This window comes from Balearica regulorum, chromosome 10 (genome assembly GCF_011004875.1).
Source record: "Balearica regulorum gibbericeps isolate bBalReg1 chromosome 10, bBalReg1.pri, whole genome shotgun sequence".
In the NCBI taxonomy this organism is placed as follows: domain Eukaryota; kingdom Metazoa; phylum Chordata; class Aves; order Gruiformes; family Gruidae; genus Balearica; species Balearica regulorum.
In genome coordinates this window covers 4,872,782-4,893,061 of record NC_046193.1, presented here as the reverse complement: position 1 = coordinate 4,893,061, position 20,280 = coordinate 4,872,782, and the positions used below count along the sequence as shown (strand labels likewise).

The window sequence follows — 20,280 nt, the reverse complement described above, 5'->3', positions numbered from 1 at the left end:
GCGCAGCTGTGAGACAGCCATGTTTCCATGCTGATAGCATCTCGGCCCCGCAGCAGCCACCGGGCTGCCAGGCTCTGCTGCTGCATTCCTCTCCCAGCGAGTCTCTGATCCTGCCTGTACTTGCCGTGCAGGTTGCTTTCTAGTCCCTCACACGGCAGGACTTTCCAAGAAGCAGGCTTTAGGAGAGGTAGCTCATGGGACAAGGCATCATCACCCCAGTGTCTGTGGCCCGGACTCCACAGAGGCTGAAGGAGGTTCCTCTTTCTGTTTATTTAAGGCACCGCAGAGATGAGTCCCTCGTTTTCCTGCTGTGACGATCAGTGGCCTCCTCAGGACCTCTTGCATTTGTCTGCTCCATCTCTGCAGCTCATTTTCAGCCTGTTGGATATTCTCCACTGGACATCTGCTGTGGTATGGACATCTACTTGCTGAGGTGACTCTGGGTTCATCCACAATCAATCGGTGTGTCAGACTCATCCTCTGACCACGCAGGGGGCTAGTAGGAGAGATGTTCTCTGTAGGAAGCATGAGTTGTCCTTACCCACCTAGCCACTTCATGTTTCACGATGATAACCTCTGGAGAAGCAGCTCAGGCATCTTGTTCTGGGTGAAGACCACCGTGTGCTCAGTTGCCTTTGGGAAGAGCCTGGCCTTGGCTTCCCTGTTTCATGTGGTGTATTCCTGTCCCAGTCAGCTCAGGCAGTCGGAACGACAAGAGCAGCGGGGGAATGGGCTTTCTGCCGGCGCTGGCATCTCTCACCGACCATCCTCCCATCTGTCTTGCGGTTTCCAGCAACATTATTCTGCCTCCACCATCTCTTTTGCCTTTCACTTGAGAGAGGTTTTCTACGATTGACAGCGGTCAGATCAGATATCAGTTTTGTGGATGCTGTAGCCGGAGGTTATTGCATTCAGCTCGTAATTTCCACTGCCCACAGCCCTCTTTGCCAGCTGCGGCTGTGTTTGCTGGGTCTGTTACCTTGGGACGGGAGATGTCAGCCCCTCTGCATGACTGGTTTGTTGTGAAAAGGCCCATCAAGGGGTGAGGGTGTACTAGTCCTTGCACGCTACCTCTCAGCTTCTCTACAGTGCAGGTTTTAGGGTGAGCAACCAAATCTTATCTCTCCTATTATTCCTAGAGCCTGCCGTGGTAACCTTGGGCTTGGTTGGGCCCTCTGCCTGCTTCTGCAAGCCCGTGGTGGGCAATACGCACTCGCCTGGCCGCAGTGCAGCAGGACAGCTTGTCCTGCGGTTGTGCTGCCCCGGGACCTCTGCGAGGGCAAGTCGCAGTGGGATTTCCCTTCCCACCCAGTCTGGCTCCAGGGTCTGTTGGGACAGCCTGATGTGCATCACACAATGCAGCTGGAACGGGCTAAAATTAAATCAGAGCCGTGCTCAGGGGACTGGGAGCGATGGTTAGAAGTTGGGCTGGGTTTGCTCTGGGAATTTGGAGCTGCTTCTCTCTCAGCGTGGAAAAAAGGAGTGGCTTCAAGACCTGAGAGTGCCTGGCCCGAGGGAGCCCAGTCCTGCGTGCTCCTGGGGGCTGAGCAACACCTGCTTGGGCCATGCATCGTCCTCCAGTTCTGCATCACCCGCTGCCCCGCTTGTTACCACAGATTAGTTAGAGAGGGCTGGGCTAGCTGCAAACTGAGAGGCCAGAGTGGGCAGCACGGCTTCCCCCGGGGCCCCAAACGGCTCTGTCCTCCTTCCTGAACCCGCTGGCTCTCCTGCGAACAGGCTGTGAAGAGGAACGTGGGGGTGCGTACAGATCCGTGACTCCTGCGCGCCACGGCCGAACGCAGTCTGGAGGGAGAAGCAGCTGGGGAAGCGAAGGAAATAATGCACCGAAGGAACAGAGGTCAGAAAGGAGAGCTGTGAGCCAGGGGACCAGAGAGAGGGTGGGGATGGGGAGGAAGCAAGTGGAAGAAGAAAACAACCAAGTGTGGGAGAGCTGGAGATGTTTCTCGGCAGAGCGTGGGGACAGGCGAGCTGTGCGAGCAGGAAGGAAGTGGACAGCGGGTAGCAGCATGGGATGCAGCGTGTGCATAGCTTACTCCAGTCTGATTTTTGGGGTGCGTATTGCTGGCCCCCAAATCAAGCCTAAACACACTAATATCAAAAGCTGGAACTGAGAGGAGACCTGGCTTGAAAGCCAGCCTTGTGGGTCAGAGGAGCAGAAGCATCTGTTGTGCATCAAGCTGTCAGGATGGCACCTTTGGAGTACTGAAGGTTTCTTGGGACTGTCACACTGGGTAACTGGCATTGAAATCCACTGATGCCCCAGCCTGCCTTCAGCTTGCTGTGAAAGGTCACCTGTTACTGCTCTGCTCTGTCTTGGCTTTGGTTGTATCTGCCCTGTCTCCCTACCTGTGGCTATCTCAGGATGCTGTGGCTCCAAAGCAGCAGAAACGTGGTTGTGTGCATGGAAAAGCAGGAGGATCTTGTTTTTCTAGAGGAGCTGAGAAGCTCTTGTACTCTTTAATGGTAGTGGTAACTCATGCAGTTAAATCAAAAAGCTGAAATGAAGAGGGTAGCTTGGCTGGTAGCCTTCTGTCCATTGCAAGGAGGTCTGTGTGTGTTAGCTGGCTGGCTTGGATATCGTAATTAATGTGCTGATTGGATTTCCTTTGTTTAACCAGGTTCCCAGGACTCCTAGGATGAGGCTGCTGTGAAGGACTGGCGGATCCCCTGCCTACGCTGCAGTGCCTGCAGATTCCCTGTGGTCCCCTTTCCGGCTGGAGCACCATCGCCGAGGCCGCCGGGAAGAATGACTGTTGGATGCCTACTACAGCCCCCTTTCCTGGGGAGGACTTGGCTCCCCGTGCTGCTGCTGGCGGCCTCCGCTCACTGCCACTGGCCCAGCGAGCCGGCAGAAGTGGTTCGGGACTGGGAAAACCAGCTAGAGGCCTCCATGCACTCCGTGCTCTCGGACCTCCGTGAGACTGTGCCAGCCGTGGTGGGCATACCGGACAGCTCTGCTGTGGTGGGACGCTTCTTCAGAGTCTCCATCCCCACGGATTTAATTGCTTCCAATGGAGAAGTTGTCCAGGTGAGAAATGTTTTTTCCTGAGGCTCGTTTTCAGTTCTGTTCTTGCAGGAGTTGAGCTGGTCACCCCACTAGCAGGCTGGGTCACGAGGGTTGCTGTGAAGCAGCCGTAAGGTTTTGTAAGATGATGGGAAAAGGATTTTTAAAAAAATAAATTTAAAAATCCTCACTTCACTGCAAAGTTCCTTTCTTCTATAGTAACGAAGAGAGGAGACTTCTCAGGGATGACTGATCGGGTTTGGCTATATTTAAACTGTGAAATACTCTGCCCCTGGAACGACGGGCGCATTTGTGAGGAGACATTGCCTCAGGATCTGGGGAGCCATGGATTCCCTGGGACTGCTGCTCTGAGGCTTGGGGAGTTTGCTTCGCTGTGGTAACAAAACATTGCTGGACAAATAGACCTCCTTCTGCCGGCAGTGCTCTGGGCTGCCTTTGACACAGTCTCTCCTGACCTCGTCCCTAAGGTCCTGTTGGGAAAGATGGCAGCCTTTCTCTTTATCTAACTTACCCTCATGCCGCTGGCACTGCAGACACCTGAAAATGAGTTTTGGAATTGGTCCTGAGGGCAAGAAAGTGTCAGAATAGCCCGGAGGAGGGTAAGCACACTCCAAACATACGCTTGCTCATCTTTAGTCCTTTCCTGGGAGGGTGCTGAGAAGTTGTCTTCTCAGCATCTGCTTGCTTGGATCATGCAGAGTTCAGAAAATTGTTCTTACACAGAATTACCTTCTAATCTCAAGAATTTTTTTTCAAGAGCAAAACTGAAAAATAGTTTTTAAAATCCATTTTTAGAAAACATTATAAAAGACAACGTTCTGGTGTGTCTCAGAAGATCAGAGGGAGATGGAGAGCAAGTCAGAAGAAAGTCTGACATCTCAGCTTCTCCTTGAAGGCAGGTTTGTTTTAGCTCTGTGTACTGTCATGCCATTATCTCAATCCAGATACGTGATCTCGCTGGCTCCAGCGAGGGTGCCAGGACTGTGACGTGCCAGCGGTAGGCAGAAAATCTGAAGAATGCATCTGTTATCGACAGGCGGTCGTATGGGGAGGAGGAGAGTGGTGGGTGAACTCCTGGCTAGAGGAGTTGGAGAAGGGGACGGGCTGGTTTCAGAGCAAAGGCTGTGATGTTTAATTGCCTCTGCGGGCCCAGAGACCGCCTCGGACAGGAGACGGCGGTGCCTGCCCTGCTTTAACCACAGCCTGTTTTCTGAGCTCGGGGCACCTATACAGCACTGGGCTGCAGGAGTCCAGACGGGTGCAGTGAGCCCAAGATCCCGTGTTACAGCAGTGGTAACTTTGGTTTGGGATTTTGCATCGGAACGGCTTGTTCTGGTGTCGTTTAATGGCTACTTTGGCAAGAATAATTTTCAGTGTTTGTATAACACCGCAGCTTCCTCAGTCTCCTTTTCCTGGCACAAAAGTCATCTGTGCTAGCTCCGGTAGGTGCAGGAAAATCTTCTGATAGATTATTTCCACCTCATCTGATAGCTTTGAACAATACCTCTGCCACTTCGGTGTTGAGGCGTGTTTGTTAACACCAACAGATGCCTGAAGAGTCGCAAATGGACTGGGCTGGAGCAGGACCCAACAGTTGCTCGTGGTGTGTAGTTCAGCAAACGCTGGGAGCAATTTTCATGCTTGTCCGCGGCCTTGCCCGAGTGCACGTTGCATCTGTTCACCTTGAAATTGATTTTAAAAGTGCAGCAGGCTCGAGGGCACTGTTAGCACCCTCGCTTAGCCGGTGTATCTGGAAGGACACTCCTTGCAGAGAATGCGTGTTGTTCTGCTGAGCACAGCCAACCTTTGCTACGGGGATTGGATTCCTGGCTAGCGAGAACTGCGTAGGCAATTTTTGGGTGCTGGGGTGCATTTTTGTTTTACTGGGAAGTTGCTCTGGTCTTTTTCTCAGGCTGCCTTGCATTTTGCAGCCAGAGAAGTAAAAGTGTAATACTTCTGGATCTTGCTAACTGGTTTACTTAAAACCTAAAAAGAAAGAATAAAGGGCTGTGCCCTTTGAGATGAAGCAGTGGGTCGGAGTTTACAATGAGATGTGAGTACCTATACTCAGTTCCCTTTGATTTCTTAAGAAATTTGCTGTAATTTCATTTAAAAAACCCTGACAGTTGATGTCCCCAAGCTCCCAGGAACTTCCTGTCTGGAGCCTGAAGAAGGTGTGATTGCTTAATTTCTAGAAAATTCCTGCTGATTATTTCTAGGCTCGGTTTTGTATTGTGGTGGGGATCGCCTTGAAGCTGCTTCTCAGATCTTCTCCCTGCTTGTTAGCAGATTCCAGCCGGCTGTAGACAAAATACTTTTCTCTGCAAACTTGGTTGTGGGATGGAAACAACGCCAGGCATCTGCAGCGTGGCGGAGGAGTGCCTCGCAGGCACGCACTCCTGCACAGATATGTGGGCTCTGTGTGTAATCAGGTATGTGCTCCTGGGAGCGGTCGCCAGCGTTTCCCTGCCACCCCCAAGCTGCTCGAGAACAGGTGAGATTTTATGGTTAAGTACAAAAGCAAGTTTATTCTAACGCACTCAAGAGGCAAAGGTGGACGCACAGCAAAGTAGTAAAAAACCTACTTTGTGCCTTGATTTCAGAGTTTCTTTTCTGTGTTTGCTCAGAGCCAGCTGCCAGCCAGGCTTTGTGGCTGTTGTAACTTGGTGCAATCAGAAACCCCCGTTGCCTGTGCCTTGTCTTGCTGAGCCTTGGTCAGGCATTGACGTGCCCTCTGAAGGTTGGCTGCAGCTTGCAGGTATTTCGGCTGTTGAATTTGGTGGCAGTTCAGTCCGGATGCTGTCCTGTAACTTCCTTGTTACAGCAAGGCTTCTTGCTGCAAGATTGCTCTCCTGGTGTCCGAAGGCATCTTGGAAATGAAAACTCTTTGTGTCTTCCCAAAAGCGTTAGCAGCTTGCAGCCCTTCCTGCTGTGTTAAAAGATCCGATCGTGCAAACCCCTTGCCGTGCGGACAGGTAGCACCAAGGTGTGCAGGTTCCCGCTAGCTCCTGGCAGCCGCTAGCTGGGACCAGGATAACGGGGGACGTTGGTCCTGGTACCCTCACCACGACCAGTCGTCGTTGGCCTGACAATCTCCTTACCCCGTGTCCGCTGAAGACTGTGGGGCCTGACCCAGCACCGCTCAGCTGCGTCCTGTTGTTGTCGAAAGGATCACGCTTGGGCCAAAGACCAGGTGGATTTCCTGTTCCTGCCACTTCCATTTGAAGCTGCTCCAGAATTTGGCTGCTCTGATTAAAAATGCAGCTTCTAGCCTAAATTTAGAGATGGCTAGAAATATTTATATGTGCTGCCCTTTAGCTTAAATCAATTCTAGCTTCATAATATTTACTTCCTTTATGTATTTATAAATGACAGGCATATTCCCCTGTCTTGATTTTATTAGGTTAAGCAAGCCAACCTCTCGTCTTTTTCATAAAATAAGCTTTCTTTTCCTCTCCTCATCTTTGCAGCTGTCTTCTGCACATCTTCCAGCCTGAGTTTATTTTTCTTATGTTTGCTTGACCACAGCTACACAAAATACTCTAAATGAAATTTCACCAGAGCCTCATATAAAGGCATCAAAACTTCCTTTTCTCTTCTATAAATAACCTTGTTTGATATATCCTACAATTGTTTGTTTTTCCATATCTACCTTGCTTTGGCTCGGACATCTTGCCATCAGCTAAAATATCCAGGTCTGTAGGGGTTTTTTTCTGCTTCCACTTGGTGAGGTCCTATCAGCTAAGGTGCACGAGCGTTGATTTTTGCCTCCTGATCTTGGTCTCCGTGACATCTGCTAGTCCCCTCTTTAAGGTTGTCCCATTTTTCTTGTACGAATACCTAAGCCTCCCATTGCTGTCCGTGTGACGACACAGATAACGAAGGTGAGGGCAGTGGCACTAACACCGATAGCACCTCTGTCGGCGTTTGGGACGGTGCCTGTTGCAGTAAGCGTGGCTCTCCTCTCAGCCCAGCAGTGATGATACCCTGCCACGAACTGGGAAAGCTGACACTGGGTTTGGGCCACGAAGGAAAAACCATGCAAAGGAGGGCATTTACGTGGTGATTTCCTCCCTCCTGCGTGCAGGACATTGATCTGAGTTGGTGCAGAAACTGCTGTAGAAATCACCTGGCATCTCCAAGTCTGCAGAGAGGCTTTCTGACTCCGAGCTGTGGGCTAGAGGCTGCGACGGCCTTTTGCTGGGCCAGGAACAGGAGACACCCGGGCTGCAAACGCCCCTGCTGAACCACCAGGCACTGCACTTGGATCCGAGTATTAAATACCGTCACTAACCGGCACTGCTGGGGCAACACCTACTCCTTTCCCTTGGGATGCAGGGATGAATCCAGTTCCCTCCAATACCAGCATACCCACAAGGAATTTGAGCCCTTGCACAGTCCAATGCACGTGCCCACGGCATATAAAGGCATGCACCCTAAATACACGTGCCCATGGCATATAAAGGCATGGAATTTAATGCCTTTAGTCTAAAGGTGGGTCTATATGCTGGAAGGAGAGCAACTCCTGGTGCGCACTGCTTCCCAAGGCACCTCCCTGCCCGAGCGGGTGATTTGCTGCGTCTTCCCTGAAGATACATAAAACTGCCGACCTGCCTTTGTCCGAGGAGTGTTGGGTATGGGATGGATCCCAAGGAGCAGATCTGCTGCTCAGGTTCATTAGCCAATGCTAAGGAGAAGTGTTCAGGTGAGCGCAGCTAAGTCTTCCTCTTCTTGGCACTGTCTTGGCTCCTGATTTTTTTTTTTATTTACAAGTGCACCATCTCAGCAGGGCTTTGTTGGTAAGACGGATAAAACGTAGCGGAGGCCTCAAGAAGCTGTCGCTGTATGCAAACATAGCTGGTGGCAAAGTGATTAGAACAACTGAATTCACTCACATAGCTGATTTATTTACGCAGCGCAGCTATGCAGCAGGTTTGTGGGGTTATCGGAGCATTGGATATTAATCTGGGCAAAAAGGAGCCTTGCTTTCCAGGCAGGAGCCTGATTTTTTCCCAATGATTCTTCTGCTTATTGTCTGTTGAAGTGGCTTTTATTGAACAGCTTTACTCTCATCGGACTTCAGGGACCTTGTTTTACAAGCAGGATATGTGGAGACTGGGTTGTGGGAGTCCTGACGTCGTACCTGCTGCCGGGGCTGTGCTGCACGCCTCAGCCCTGCTCTGACCCCGAAGCGACGGGCTGGATGGCAGCAACCAGCCTGCAGTGCCAGAACACAGTTTCAGGGAAGAAAAACACCAAATACTGATTTTTTTTTCTTTTTTTTTTCCTCTTGCAATGATCCTTATTTCAGAGAGTTTTAACTGAATGTGAATTTTATTAAAATGGCATTTCTCAAGGAAGACAAGCAAAGAACACTCCTGAGGGGCTGTACCACTGAGTTGAGTGTCTTTAAAAGGCTCCCTGTGACGAAGAGACCCCTTCCCGGGGTCCTCAGCTTTCCCTGGACTTGGGTAACCAAAAGGTGCAGTAACAGCCACTATTTCGGGGAGGGTGTTGGGATAAATGGCAGCACCTGGAACAGGTCCAGGCAAAGGACTTGTTGGGCAGGGCTTTGCTTAGCTGCCATGCTGCAATCTTAGTGATAAGATGAGCTGATAAGATTTCTGCTGTGGGGGCTGCTTATCTTTTTCCTGCAGTGAGACCCAAGTCAAGGAATTTGGCATTTTCAGTGCGCACTTAGTAACGAGCTCTGAATTTGGAGGAGTGGAAAATGTGACTCAATCTAATTATAAACTAGCTTTTCAGACGGGCTGGGAAGTTCCTTGTTTTGTCCTGCTCTTACGGGTTGTTGCCCTGAGCATCTGGGGAGACTGAGGAATGCAATGGTAAGGAGAATCCTGCGAAGGAGCCGACGTGAGATTGCGGGATCTGGCTTGCCTTTCCTCACCGTTTTCTTGAATTCCAGCTTTCCAGCAATCTGCTGATGGCAGGAATAAATTGCCGGGGCTGGTTAGCTGTGCGGTGGCAGCACTAAACCCCCAGTACTTGGCATCCCTGCCGTGTGGTATTTTTACTTCCCTTTGGCCTTTCGCTTATAAAAAGTTGCGCTGAAAGAAGAGCCCGACTGAACTTTTTTTCTTTAAGCTGTTTGAGGCTTTTCCTGCCCTGTGCTCGCCCCTGAACAAGGGAGAAAGGGGGGTGTGGGCAGCCCGTGCTGACCCCAGCCCTGGCGCGGGCGGGCTGCGCCTTCCCGCTCCAACAATAAGGCTAAACAAATCCTTCCAAGCTGCTTGCATGGATGGATGAAAGGAGGATTTCTTGGGACACTCAATGTTTTGTAGTGACCTCCCAGTGAAACAGCTGTTGTGTTCCATTGCCCAGGCAGAGTGGGCTGCTGAATAGTGCCCTTATAGCAAACACAGAGGCGCATCTGGAAAAGAAACCGTCATGGTAGGAGTATGCGAGGATGGCATGAGCTGGGCGTAGCCGCTCAGCCCGCGCCGTTGCAAGGCCATTTTACTGATCGGAAAGAAGTTGGCGAGACAAAGCACCGCTCTTCGGGCAGGCTGCATCCGCGCAGCCTTACGCTTGCATCTGCAAAGGAGGGGGGTTGCTTTCTGCGCGCGAGGCTTTGCTTGCCTGCTCGATGGCTGGAAAATGCAGATTAGCAGCAGCCACGTAAACTTCTCGCTTGGGTTTTCATGAGCACGTAGAAGTAGAGCAGCTACTCCAAGTAGTTTTGCTGCCTGGTCCTTCAGGGACTGATGTATGAACTTGAAGTTGAGGGCCAGGACCTGTGGTACAGCCTCTGCGGCCTTGCTGTCCCCGAGCTCGGCTTTCTGAGCCGAAAGGTTTGATTTTTCTAAGGCAACAGCTTCCGTGCACGGAGTCACGCAGGAAGAGCTTCGCAGGGCTTTCATTGGGACCAGCTGAAATGCGGGGTTAGTTTAACCGTCCTGACCTACCCCGTGCACAAAGGAAGCGCCAATTACCGGCTGTTCCCATGTAGCTTTCAGTGTCTGAACAGAGGTGGTGAGCTCCTGCTGGTAATGAAGACTCGGGTCACCGAGGCTGACGTACTTCTGAGAACCAGTGAAGTCTCTGGGCTGTTTTTAGACTTCCAGGGGCAGATGCATCTGCATGAAATGTCCTGGAGCAGCTTGTTTTTGTCTGTGAGTTCCTGTGCCTTTCGTCCGAGGCGCGCAGCAGCTCAGCAGAGCACTGTCTGCTGAGGATGCCCAAAGGCTCTGGCAGGTATGGCAGCCCCCTCCGCAGGGAAGCACATGTGCTGGGATTCCTCCCTGCTCACTGTACCAAATAAATGCAACTTTGCTTTCTTCAGACTGAGCTTTCCCGTAACACAGCATGGTGCAGCGGCACCATAACTGTGCCCGGCGAGCAGAAGGCTCCCAGAGGTGCCCATCTTCCTGTCCCCGCTGTTTGCTGTGCCTTGTCATTCTAGGCAAGACCCGTCTGGTGTCTGAGCTTGCGGTTCTGATGTATTTGAGGAAAGGAGGGGGGATATGAGATTGGAGACTCCTCCTTGTGTAGTCATCTGGTTGCACAGAGGCAAGCCTCCCTGTCAGGGCTGTTCCTTGGGGCCAAAGACTCGTGGCCGTTGTGGCCTGAGGGATGTCCAGCTCCTGCCTCGAGCCATCATCGTGTTCCCCAACCCAATGCAGCAGCCTCTGCTGCAGGACCTGCCCGGGGCAGTGGTACCCGGGCAGCACGTACACACCCCGTGCCTGCAGTCACTGGCTCCATCTTCGTGTTGGTGAAGGAGAGGAACATACCTGTTGGGCCAACGGGCAGAGACCGCCTCCCAAAAGAGGACTCGGTCCTCTGACACAGAGCCTGCAGGCACCATGTTCTCATCATTTCTCTTGGCTCCAGGTCGGCTGTGCCAGCACCAGGAATCACTGGAGGGCCCACAGTTCCAGCAGCACTGGAGTGCATGTGAAACCCACGTCTCTACCACCACTTGTTTGGCCCCTGCAGGACAAGGCAGCCCAAAATCTGCCTGCGCACCTAACTGGTTTGGGGCTGAGACAGCCTGTTGCTTCTGCCGACAAAACTGTCCCATGCTGCCTGTGTTAGCAGGGGGCTAAGATGAAGCTTGGGCTTAGTCAAACAGCTGAGGTTTGACTCTTTCTCTGTAGCTATATTTGCATTTGAATTGTCTCTTCGTTTCCATTTTCTTTCCCCTGCCCGCTGCTTAATTGCTTGCAGAAGCCTGAGCGCTGCAGACTCGGTTTAATGCTGGTTAGGTCAGCCTGCTTGAGCACAGTTCAGCTTGCCTTCTGTTGGGATGTGGAGAGGGCTCAGCTGGGGTATTTTTCATTATTGGCCGTGTGTGTTAGGGCAGTGCTGAAGAGCAACCCAGAAGGGGAGTCTGTCATACAGTAAATTGTCATCAGTAATTATACTCCAAATGAAATCCCCGGTATGGGGTCGGTCTCTCGGCAACAGCTGGACACGGGGAGGAGAAGGGGGTGGTGGGAGATCTGGCAGAGCTGCAGGAGTATCCACGCTCACCCCCTGCCCAAAAGCAGTTGAGAATTTTGTAGGACTGATCTGAAAGGGTGCAGGAAGAAGCCGAGTCCCTGGCTGCTGCTGCCCGCAGGAAGGTCTGGCTGCACAGGCTGGGGACGTCCCAGGGGTACCTCCAGGGCCGGGAGGATTTCATAGCAGTGTGCCAAAGGGAGACCTGTGGCAGGATCCTACAGTACCTGTCTCCTTTTTGGAGGATTCATGGGGAGGAGGAGGACTAAATACTTGGAGGATTAAAGGGCACCCTTGTAGGCAAGAATGCGGGTTTTTGCCTGAATTCCCTCGGAGGCAGCAGTTTTGCTCACTGCTCGTTTGCTTATCTTTGTCTTGTTGGCTACAGGGCTTTAAGATCTAAGTTTAAAAAAAAAAAAAAACCACCACCACAAATCAAACCAAGCTATCTTCTTTCATGAACTGACTGCTCTTGGCTGGCCTAAAAATAACAGGCCATGTATATCTGAAAGGACTTTGTGAACAAGGTCTTCAAAACCAGCCAGACCACTGTATGTATTTAAAATCACAAACATGGCTAATTTTTTAATGGTCTTCTGTACACTGCCAGGCTTGTGTAATCTTTAGCCGATAAGCATTCATTTGCAATTATCTCAAATAATGAGAAAACAGAGACAGCCTTTTTTTGTCTTGAGCAATGGAAGAGTTATTTTGAAACCAGACCCCTTGAGGGAAATGGCAGGGCTTAAAGCTGATATTTATTGCGTACATAGAAAACTGGGAAACTTTTTACATGAAAACTAGAGATCCCAAATCATTAACTACATCTAGCCTTAACAAATACCCTTTGAAGCAATATTTGAAGGAAACCCAGCTAGAACAGAGTACAGGGTTCCTGGTTTCACGCCACCACGAGCACCGCAACCAGGGCAGACCCACGCCGAGGGCTTCGCTGGTTAGCGTTCCTTTAGGAACAAGTATTTTTATTCAGCCCGATAGCTGCGTTATCTACTGTAATCTTGCTGGGGTCTTCCTTTGTCAGGCAAACGTGGATAAATTCTGCTGCCAGGGGCAGTAGCTGTGTTTAAAGCGGAGCCGTGGCATCGAACGCTTGCGACTTGTTGCCTTCCCAAAGATTTCCCAGGGGAGGCACAGGCATCTTCATGGGTTTCATACCACATAAATTTGATATTCTTAATCTCCTCTTGCAGAACCCTTAGAAACAGACCACATCTCCTCGCAGGTTGAATACGGCTGAACTAGCTCAGCTCTTTTTAAATCAAGTTTAAGTGGGTTTATGAATGTTTTGCAGCCGTCGCATCCCTGCTAGAACAAGTTGTCCCAGTAGGTGAGTGCCTGGCCTGGTTTTGGTTTTCAGGAGAGCCTAGTTTTTGGTGTGAATCTGTCTACCTGCTGTTTCATTTTCTAGCGTGGGCCCTTAAGAACGTGAGCTCACACGTAAACTGTAGGTTAAAAATAGTTTTCCAAGCAGGAATATTCAGACTGGCCTGTACCTCCCTCACTGTCCTTTTTGCACGTGAGGTTGGCCACCTTTCCAAAGTGAGTTTGGCTATCAAACATGGGAGCATGCGTGATTGAAGAGAGAATCACCTCATGAGATTAAAGGTAACGCTTGGTGTACGTCTCCTCCTTGTGTCACGGGCCATGCCTGGGGAGGAGGGAGCAGCAGGAAAACTCTGTAGGGAGTGTGCGATCCTGTAATGAAGGGCTCTTGCAGAGTGCACGGAAGGGGAAGATGTGTTCCAAATGTAGCCTGAAATTACATGTTCAGCGTGCGTTTAACTACTCGATATTGAAGTTTTTATTCTTCTTGATTGTGTAAGCCTCAATAAAGCTGCGGCTTTGTCCTGACTCCTTACGTTCCTGTTCCTAACGTGCGCCCAACCCTGCCCTTCCTCCTCCCCAGTGGGCAGGTTAGCGGCTAATTTTGGCACGAGATGACAGAGTGGCACCATCCCGCTAATGTAAATGTTGGATTGCACTGGGCGCTGCCCTGGCATCGTGGTTTTTAGAGGGTGCAATGAAATTATTAAAGGAAAAAAGACCCTGCCTGTGCCCTCTCTTGGCAGAAGAGATGCTAAGGAAGGACAATTTGGCCCTTTGTTCCCCACAGGAGGGAGGTTTGGCCCCGTGTGCCCCTCTCAGGTGAAGGGCTGCTTTCCCTCGGGCCAGCTGGGGTAAAGGCAGCTCCTGTTCTTGCTGCAGCAGGGGGGGGGTGAGTGCACGCAGCAGCCCTGCCAAAACCCACTGTCTTCTGCCAGACACACGGGTAAACAGCACGTTCAAGCGGAAGGATGTTCATGTCTCAGCACCTTGGTTTGGGTGGCATACGTTGGGGCCAGCTTTCTCCAGCTGGTGTAAGCAGGAATCTCAATTTCCTGCTCAGATATTGCTGCTGAGGAGTTAACTAAAAGCTGTGCCAACAGCTTTAAACTCTGCTCTATAAACTGTACGCAGCGTGTGTCTCATGATGTGCTCTCTAGCTTGCCCAGGCTGGCCGAAAGCGGGGCTGATACTTTGCCGAGGAGAGGAACGAGGGTGTTGTCCCGACGGTCGTGGCCGAAACCCTCTGTGGCTCTTGCACAAAAGCTTTCTCATGCTGCTCTCGCCAAGAGACTTTGGGGTCCTACGTTATCCTTGCAGAGCTGTGCGTCCAGATCCTTCAGTGTGCCGAAATCCAATCCACAGCGGGGTGGAGGGGGGGCGTCTGTGAGCCCCGACGCCCTGTCTTTGTGTGCTGCCTGAATCCTGCCTGCAGCCGGTGGGGTGGCAGAGGTCCCCAGGCCTGGTGGTCTGCCCAGGCCTGGTGGTCTACCCAGGCCTGGTGGTCTGCCTAGCCCTGTAGCACCGGGCATCGCTCTTTGTACATCCCAGGGGATTTCCCCAGTGGGACGTGCGGTTAGGCAGGCCTGGCCTGCTGCCGGACGCGGGGGCACTCCTGCCTGGCAGGTTTCTTTGCGAAGCTGCTCACCCAGCTTTGCGTTTGGATAAATTATGAAATATGTATGAGCTTTACAGAATTGCAAAGTAACCAAAGCACCCTTTCAGGAGGAGAGCTGGAGCGTGGCTCTGCATTAAGCCCAGAGCCTCTACCAGGCTGCTAAATCTGTCTCCATGGGGCCTAAAAAGTCTTGTTTCCTCTGGGTGTGGGAGGGGAGATATCTCGTGGTGAGCTCTGGAAAGCCCGGCCAGGGCTGCCGGCTGCGGTGCTGCCAGGCCCTGGGGTGGGAGAGGGGGCACTGAATTCCCTGGGAGGCACTTTCCAAACGCCTCCGAGCCCAGGGGAGGCGGCAGCAAAGCTCAAGTTACTCGCCCTGGGGTACCCACAGCCCCGGGAAATGTCACAGCCCGTGGAGCTGGCAGTGTCACCCCTTCCACCACCGTGCAGCCTGAGCGGCTCTGCTGCGCCTCGTGATGGGCGAGCGGCTGTAGCACGGACAGATGGATGTCAGCTGCTGGGGGGGGGTTGGGAGGTTCGTGTCCACCCTTGGCTGTGGCCCGGGTTGGGAGGCAGGAGTGCCCTGGGCTCCAACACGTGTGGCTTTCCCCTTGGCAGGGTGTCAGCCATGCTGGTGACATTTTGGAGAGGACCAGCATCATCCCCGCAGGCGCAAAATGGCCGGAGGACCCAAAAGGTCCGGACCTGGGCTGGCTGGAAGGGGACCTGAGGTCAGAAGAGGAGGGTGGGCTCAGAAATGGATACATTGGGAAGCGGAGGCAGCCAGTGAAGGTACCTCCAGCTCGTTCCTCCCCTGGAGCGTATGGAAATGCCATTGTGTACGTTGCCCCTGTGGTCGGGCCGCACGGTTTGTCATCTTGGACTGTGCTTCACTAATCATGGAAAAAACCCAACAAAAAAAGCATTGCCGTTGACCTAAAAGAGGTAGTAAACAGTGTGTTGGAGTCCTGAGCTCTGGGCCAAAGCCGCCCGTTGTTTCTACTCTGCAGAAGCAAGTTATATGACAGTGAACCCCTGCGCTTTAGTCAACTCTGAGTACGAAGCCAGGCTGGTGCGCTGCTCTGCCTGACGTCCAGCAGTGCTCCAGCCCCTGCGCCGTGTCCCTGCCTGCCCAGGCTGGGGTGACCGGACGTCGGGTTTGCTCCCCTCCTTCGGCCCCGGTTTGCCGTTCTTCTGGCAGTGCAGGAGGACGCTGCGTTTTAAGCAGCTGCGTTGCGCTCGGGATTCGCTGCTGCTGCTTGAGAGCTGGTGTGCTCCAACCAGGCGAGGGGCTCCGAGCTTCTGGGGGCAGCGGGACGAAGCTGAAAGTTAGCAGAGAAGACCAAGCTGCTGGAGCTGTGGGCTTGCAGGGGGTGTGATCAGGTGAGGAAAGGAGTGAGACGGGGGAGGAGGGCAGTTGGATTTGCCCTGCCGTATCGCATAGCTGTCCCCATGGCTGGAACTCCTCCTCTGCCCTCGGAGAAAATGAACTGCTTCTAAGCACAAATGGTTGCACAGCAAGTGCTAGAGTGCTGGTGCCCGCAGGCGAGGGACCTTTGCAGGACTTGATGACCTCCGGTGGGTCATTAAGCCCTTTGAGACCAGTGCACCCTGCAGGGCTCATCCTTGCCACCGTGTGGAGGAGGAGACACAGGTTGCTCCGCTCTGACCAGGGTGTTCCTTCCCCAGTTGTCAGGCTTTGGATTTTTCTTTAATCCTTTAAATAAAACATTCTCGCCCCTAGGACCTGTCCTAATGCTGTACTTCTAAAAGCACCTTCTTTTTTTTTTTTTTTGTTTGTTTGTTTGTTTGCTAGATCTCCGAAGCTGGGAAGGACTCCTTGCCTTCTTGGTTACACTGGAACACGGAGAGCAGCTCCCTGGAAGGGCTGCCCCTTGACACGGACAAGGGCGTCCACTACATCTCGGTGACCACGCTGCAGCCCTTCCCCAATGGGAGCTACGTGCCACAGACCACAAACGTCTTCTCCGTTGAGGTCCACCAAGAAGACCACAACGAGCCTCAGTCGGTGCGAGTGGCCGTCCAAGACACAGGTGACGCAGCACCATTTGTGTGTGGCTCGGAAGAGCCCGTCACGATCCTGACTGTCATTTTGGATGCTGACTTAACAAAAATGACACCAAAGCAGAGGATTGAACTCTTAAACAGAATGAGAAGCTTCTCGGAGGTGGAACTTCATAACATGAAGTTGGTTCCTGTTGTAAATAACAGACTCTTTGACATGTCGGCCTTCATGGCTGGACCAGGAAATGCAAAGAAGGTGGTGGAAAACGGGGCCTTACTCTCATGGAAACTGGGATGTTCTCTGAGCCAAAACAGCGTCCCCAACATCAGCAAGGTGGAGGCCCCAGCTAAGGAAGGAACCATGTCTGCCCGCCTTGGCTATCCCGTTGTTGGCTGGCACATCGCTAACAAGAAACCTCACCTTCCAAAGAGGATGCGGCGGCAGATCAACGCCACCCCTACACCATTGACCGCCATCGGGCCACCCACCACTGCCGCACAAGAACCGCCAACCAGGATCGTCCCCACCCCGACGTCGCCCGCCATCGCGCCTCCCACAGAGACGATGGCACCCCCTGTCCGGGAGCCCATTCCGCTGCCTAGGAAGCCTACGGTCACCATCAGAACGAGGGGCCCCATCGTCCAGACGCCCACTCTGGGACCGATCCAGCCAACCAGGGTAGCAGAAGGCACCGGCACGGCCTCCGTGCCAATTCGCCCCACGATGCCTGGGTACGTAGAGCCCACGGCGGTGATCACACCGCCCACAACTACCACCAAGAAACCCAGAGTCTCCACTCTGAAGCCAGCCACGCCATCCACGACGGATTCCTCCACGGCGACGACGCGAAAGCCTACTCGAAGACCCAAAACGCCCCGTCCGACGAAGCCCCCCAGCACGACCAGATCCCCCATCTCCAAGCTGACCACGGCCTCCCCGCCGACCCGCATACGCACCACAGCCAGCGGGATCCCCCGGCCCGGGGAGCCAAATGAGCCACCCAAGCTGACAAACCACATCGACAGGGTCGACGCGTGGGAGGGCACCTACTTTGAGGTTAAAATACCATCAGATACCTTCTACGACAAGGAGGATACCACCACTGACAAACTGCAGCTGACCCTGAAGCTGAAGGAGCAGCAGATGATAGAGGAGAATTCATGGGTCCAGTTCAACAGCACCAGCCAGCTTATGTACGGCATGCCGGACCACAACCACATCGGGAAGCACGAGTACTTCATGTACGCGACTGACAAAGGCGGGCTCTTTGCCGTGGATGCTTTTGAAATCCACGTCCACAAACGCCCGCATGGGGACAAGTCTCCAGTGAAGTTCAAGGCCAGGCTGGAAGGAGACCACAACGCGGTGGTCAATGACATCAATAAGAAGATCATGCTGGTGAAGAAGCTGGCTCTGGCGTTTGGCGACAGGAACAGCAGCACCATCACGGTGCAGGACATCGCCAAAGGCTCCATCGTGGTGGAGTGGACGAACAATACGCTGCCCCTGGAGCCCTGCCCCCGGGAGCAGATCCGGACTTTGAGCAAAAAAATTGCGGATGACTCCGGCGGGCCGAGCCCAGCTTTCTCCAACGTCTTGCAGCCCGAGTTCAAGCCTCTGAACGTGTCGGTGGTCGGCTCCGGCAGCTGCAGGCACATCCAGTTCATCCCCGTGACGAAGGACGGAAGGGTGATCTCGGAGGCGACGCCGACGGTGGCGGCAGGCAAAGACCCCGAGAAGAGCAGCGAGGACGACGTGTACCTGCACACCGTCATCCCCGCCGTGGTGGTGGCCGCCATCCTCCTGGTGGCCGGTATCATCGCCATGATCTGCTACCGCAAGAAGAGGAAAGGGAAGCTGACCATCGAAGACCAGGCCACCTTCATAAAGAAAGGCGTGCCCATCATCTTCGCCGACGAGCTGGATGACTCCAAGCCTCCGCCGTCCTCCAGCATGCCCCTCATCCTCCAGGAGGAGAAAGCCCCGCTGCCCCCCCCAGAGTACCCCAACCAGAGCATGCCGGAGACCACACCGCTCAACCAGGACACCATCGGGGAGTACACGCCGCTGCGGGACGAGGACCCCAACGCGCCGCCCTACCAGCCTCCCCCCCCTTTCACCGCACCCATGGAGGGGAAAGGCTCCCGCCCGAAAAACATGACCCCGTACAGGTCTCCGCCGCCCTACGTCCCCCCTTAATGATCGGGAGGCTCTCGGGGGAGAAGGGGCCTCCAGCTCCACACCAGTGCTGTCTGTGGGCCGGCAGCCCCCTCGCCAGCCGGGAACCCGAAACCCCAGCCCGCTCCCCAGCAGGCCCTCCTCGGCTGCGCCCGCCGCACCGGAGCGCTCGCAGAACTCGGGGAGGGGGGGTGGTGGTGGTGGTGGTGGTGGTGGTGGTGATGGGGGGGGTGACGACAACGACACTTGTTTTATTTTTGCCTAACAAGCTTTGGTTTTATTTTATTCATAGAAAAAAATTCTCGGCTCAAACGCGCCTTCCCGGCGGCTGGGCTTCTGGCCGGGGCCAGGGCGGGCGGGGAGGGGGGACGGGACGGGACGGGACGGGTCGGGAGGAGCAGGCAGCACTGGGGTAGCACTCTGGGTCTCCGCTGTTTGCCTTTAACACTAACTGTACTGTTTTTTCTATTCACGTGTGTCTAGCTACAGGACGTAACATGAAAGGTAGCCTAAAAAAAAAAAAAAACCAATTAAATTCAAGGGACTTTCTGAAGTCGATGTTTTAAGTTTTTACATTTAATCTGCTGGTTACCTAAACTGGGATATGTAGTTTTGGGGAGGGGGAGGGCAGTGCTGTGCTACAGGTGAGCTCCGGGGGTGGTTAGGGGAGCCCCTCGAGGACAGCCGGCCTCCTCCTCCTCGGGGGGATCGGCTTTTTGGTTTCCGGGTCTGATTCTTTTCTTTTTTTTTTTGTTTAAATCAAAGAAATCCTATTTTTCTCACGCATCATAAAACAGTCATCAGTTGAGTCAGACTGGCTTGGGGTGCCTTTGGCTAAGCACGGGGGGCAGCTGCCTGCACCTCGGGGTGCAGCACTGGGCCGGGGCAGGGGGGGTGCTCACGGGAGGGCAAGCCGGGCCCCACGCCGCCACGGCTTCTCCGCTGCTCGGGGTGGTCTTTTTTTTAACCGAAACCCCCTCCCCGCGAGGTGTTCTGGCGACGGTGGGGTGTTTTCTCCGTAGTGCTGTGCCGTCTCTTCGCCTCGCCGGTGCCAGGACGGCCTCGCCGGGTCCGGGCTGTGCCGCACGGCTCCTCCCGGCCGCTCTGCGCCCGGATGCTGTTGGAAAAGATAAAAAAGTTTAAGGAAAAAAAAAAAAAAAAAAAGCACCAGGAATAGTTAATAGTTTAAAAAAAAAAAAATCAGTGAACTCTCAAATCTAATTTTTTACTAAATTTTTGATACAGCCTCAAATTGTTTTATTAAAAAAGACTTAAAACCGGTGTACCGCTGCCAGCCGTTTGTACGAGCTCAGCTTCCCCCGCCAGCGCCCTGGGACCCACCGCGGCCCCCGCCGCCCGCCCGGTCCTTGGCGTTAGCCGGCCTGTCCCGGGGGGGGCCGGGGGGTCCCCCCTTCGCAGCGGGGGATGGCGCCTTGCTGCGGCCCGGCGAGCGGCTGGGTGGGCGCGGGACCGGTCTCCGCTTACGGGGAAGGGGGGGGGGGGGGGCTTCCCCCGGGACCCTCCGGGAGGGAGGTGAGGGGCCGCTGGGTGCTTCCCCAACCCCCGCCCCGCTCCGGTTTCGGGGCCGCGGGGGCGGTTTCCGCGTTG

The 20,280-nt window shown here is 53.6% G+C and overlaps 1 protein-coding gene and 1 long non-coding RNA gene across 5 annotated transcripts in view; one reads left to right on the top strand and one right to left on the bottom strand.

Moving 5' to 3' along the window:
- Window positions 1–19,225, top strand: part of DAG1 (dystroglycan 1) — a 52,519-nt gene extending 33,294 nt beyond the window's left edge. For all 4 annotated transcript variants that reach the window (XM_075762829.1, XM_075762828.1, XM_075762831.1 and 1 more), the window contains exons 2-3: window positions 2,640–3,049; window positions 16,285–19,225. In XM_075762829.1, the coding sequence (XP_075618944.1) occupies window positions 2,768–3,049; window positions 16,285–18,693 (2,691 nt within the window). In that variant the 5' untranslated portion in view covers window positions 2,640–2,767 and the 3' untranslated portion in view covers window positions 18,694–19,225. The remainder of the gene's footprint in view (window positions 1–2,639; window positions 3,050–16,284) is intronic.
- LOC142603259 (uncharacterized) lies at window positions 19,100–20,140 on the bottom strand. The gene is made up of 2 exons (XR_012837147.1): window positions 19,959–20,140; window positions 19,100–19,789 (listed from the first exon to the last, which is right to left on the bottom strand). It is a non-coding gene; the product is annotated as an uncharacterized LOC142603259 (long non-coding RNA).
- Window positions 20,141–20,280: the final 140 nt, after the last annotated feature.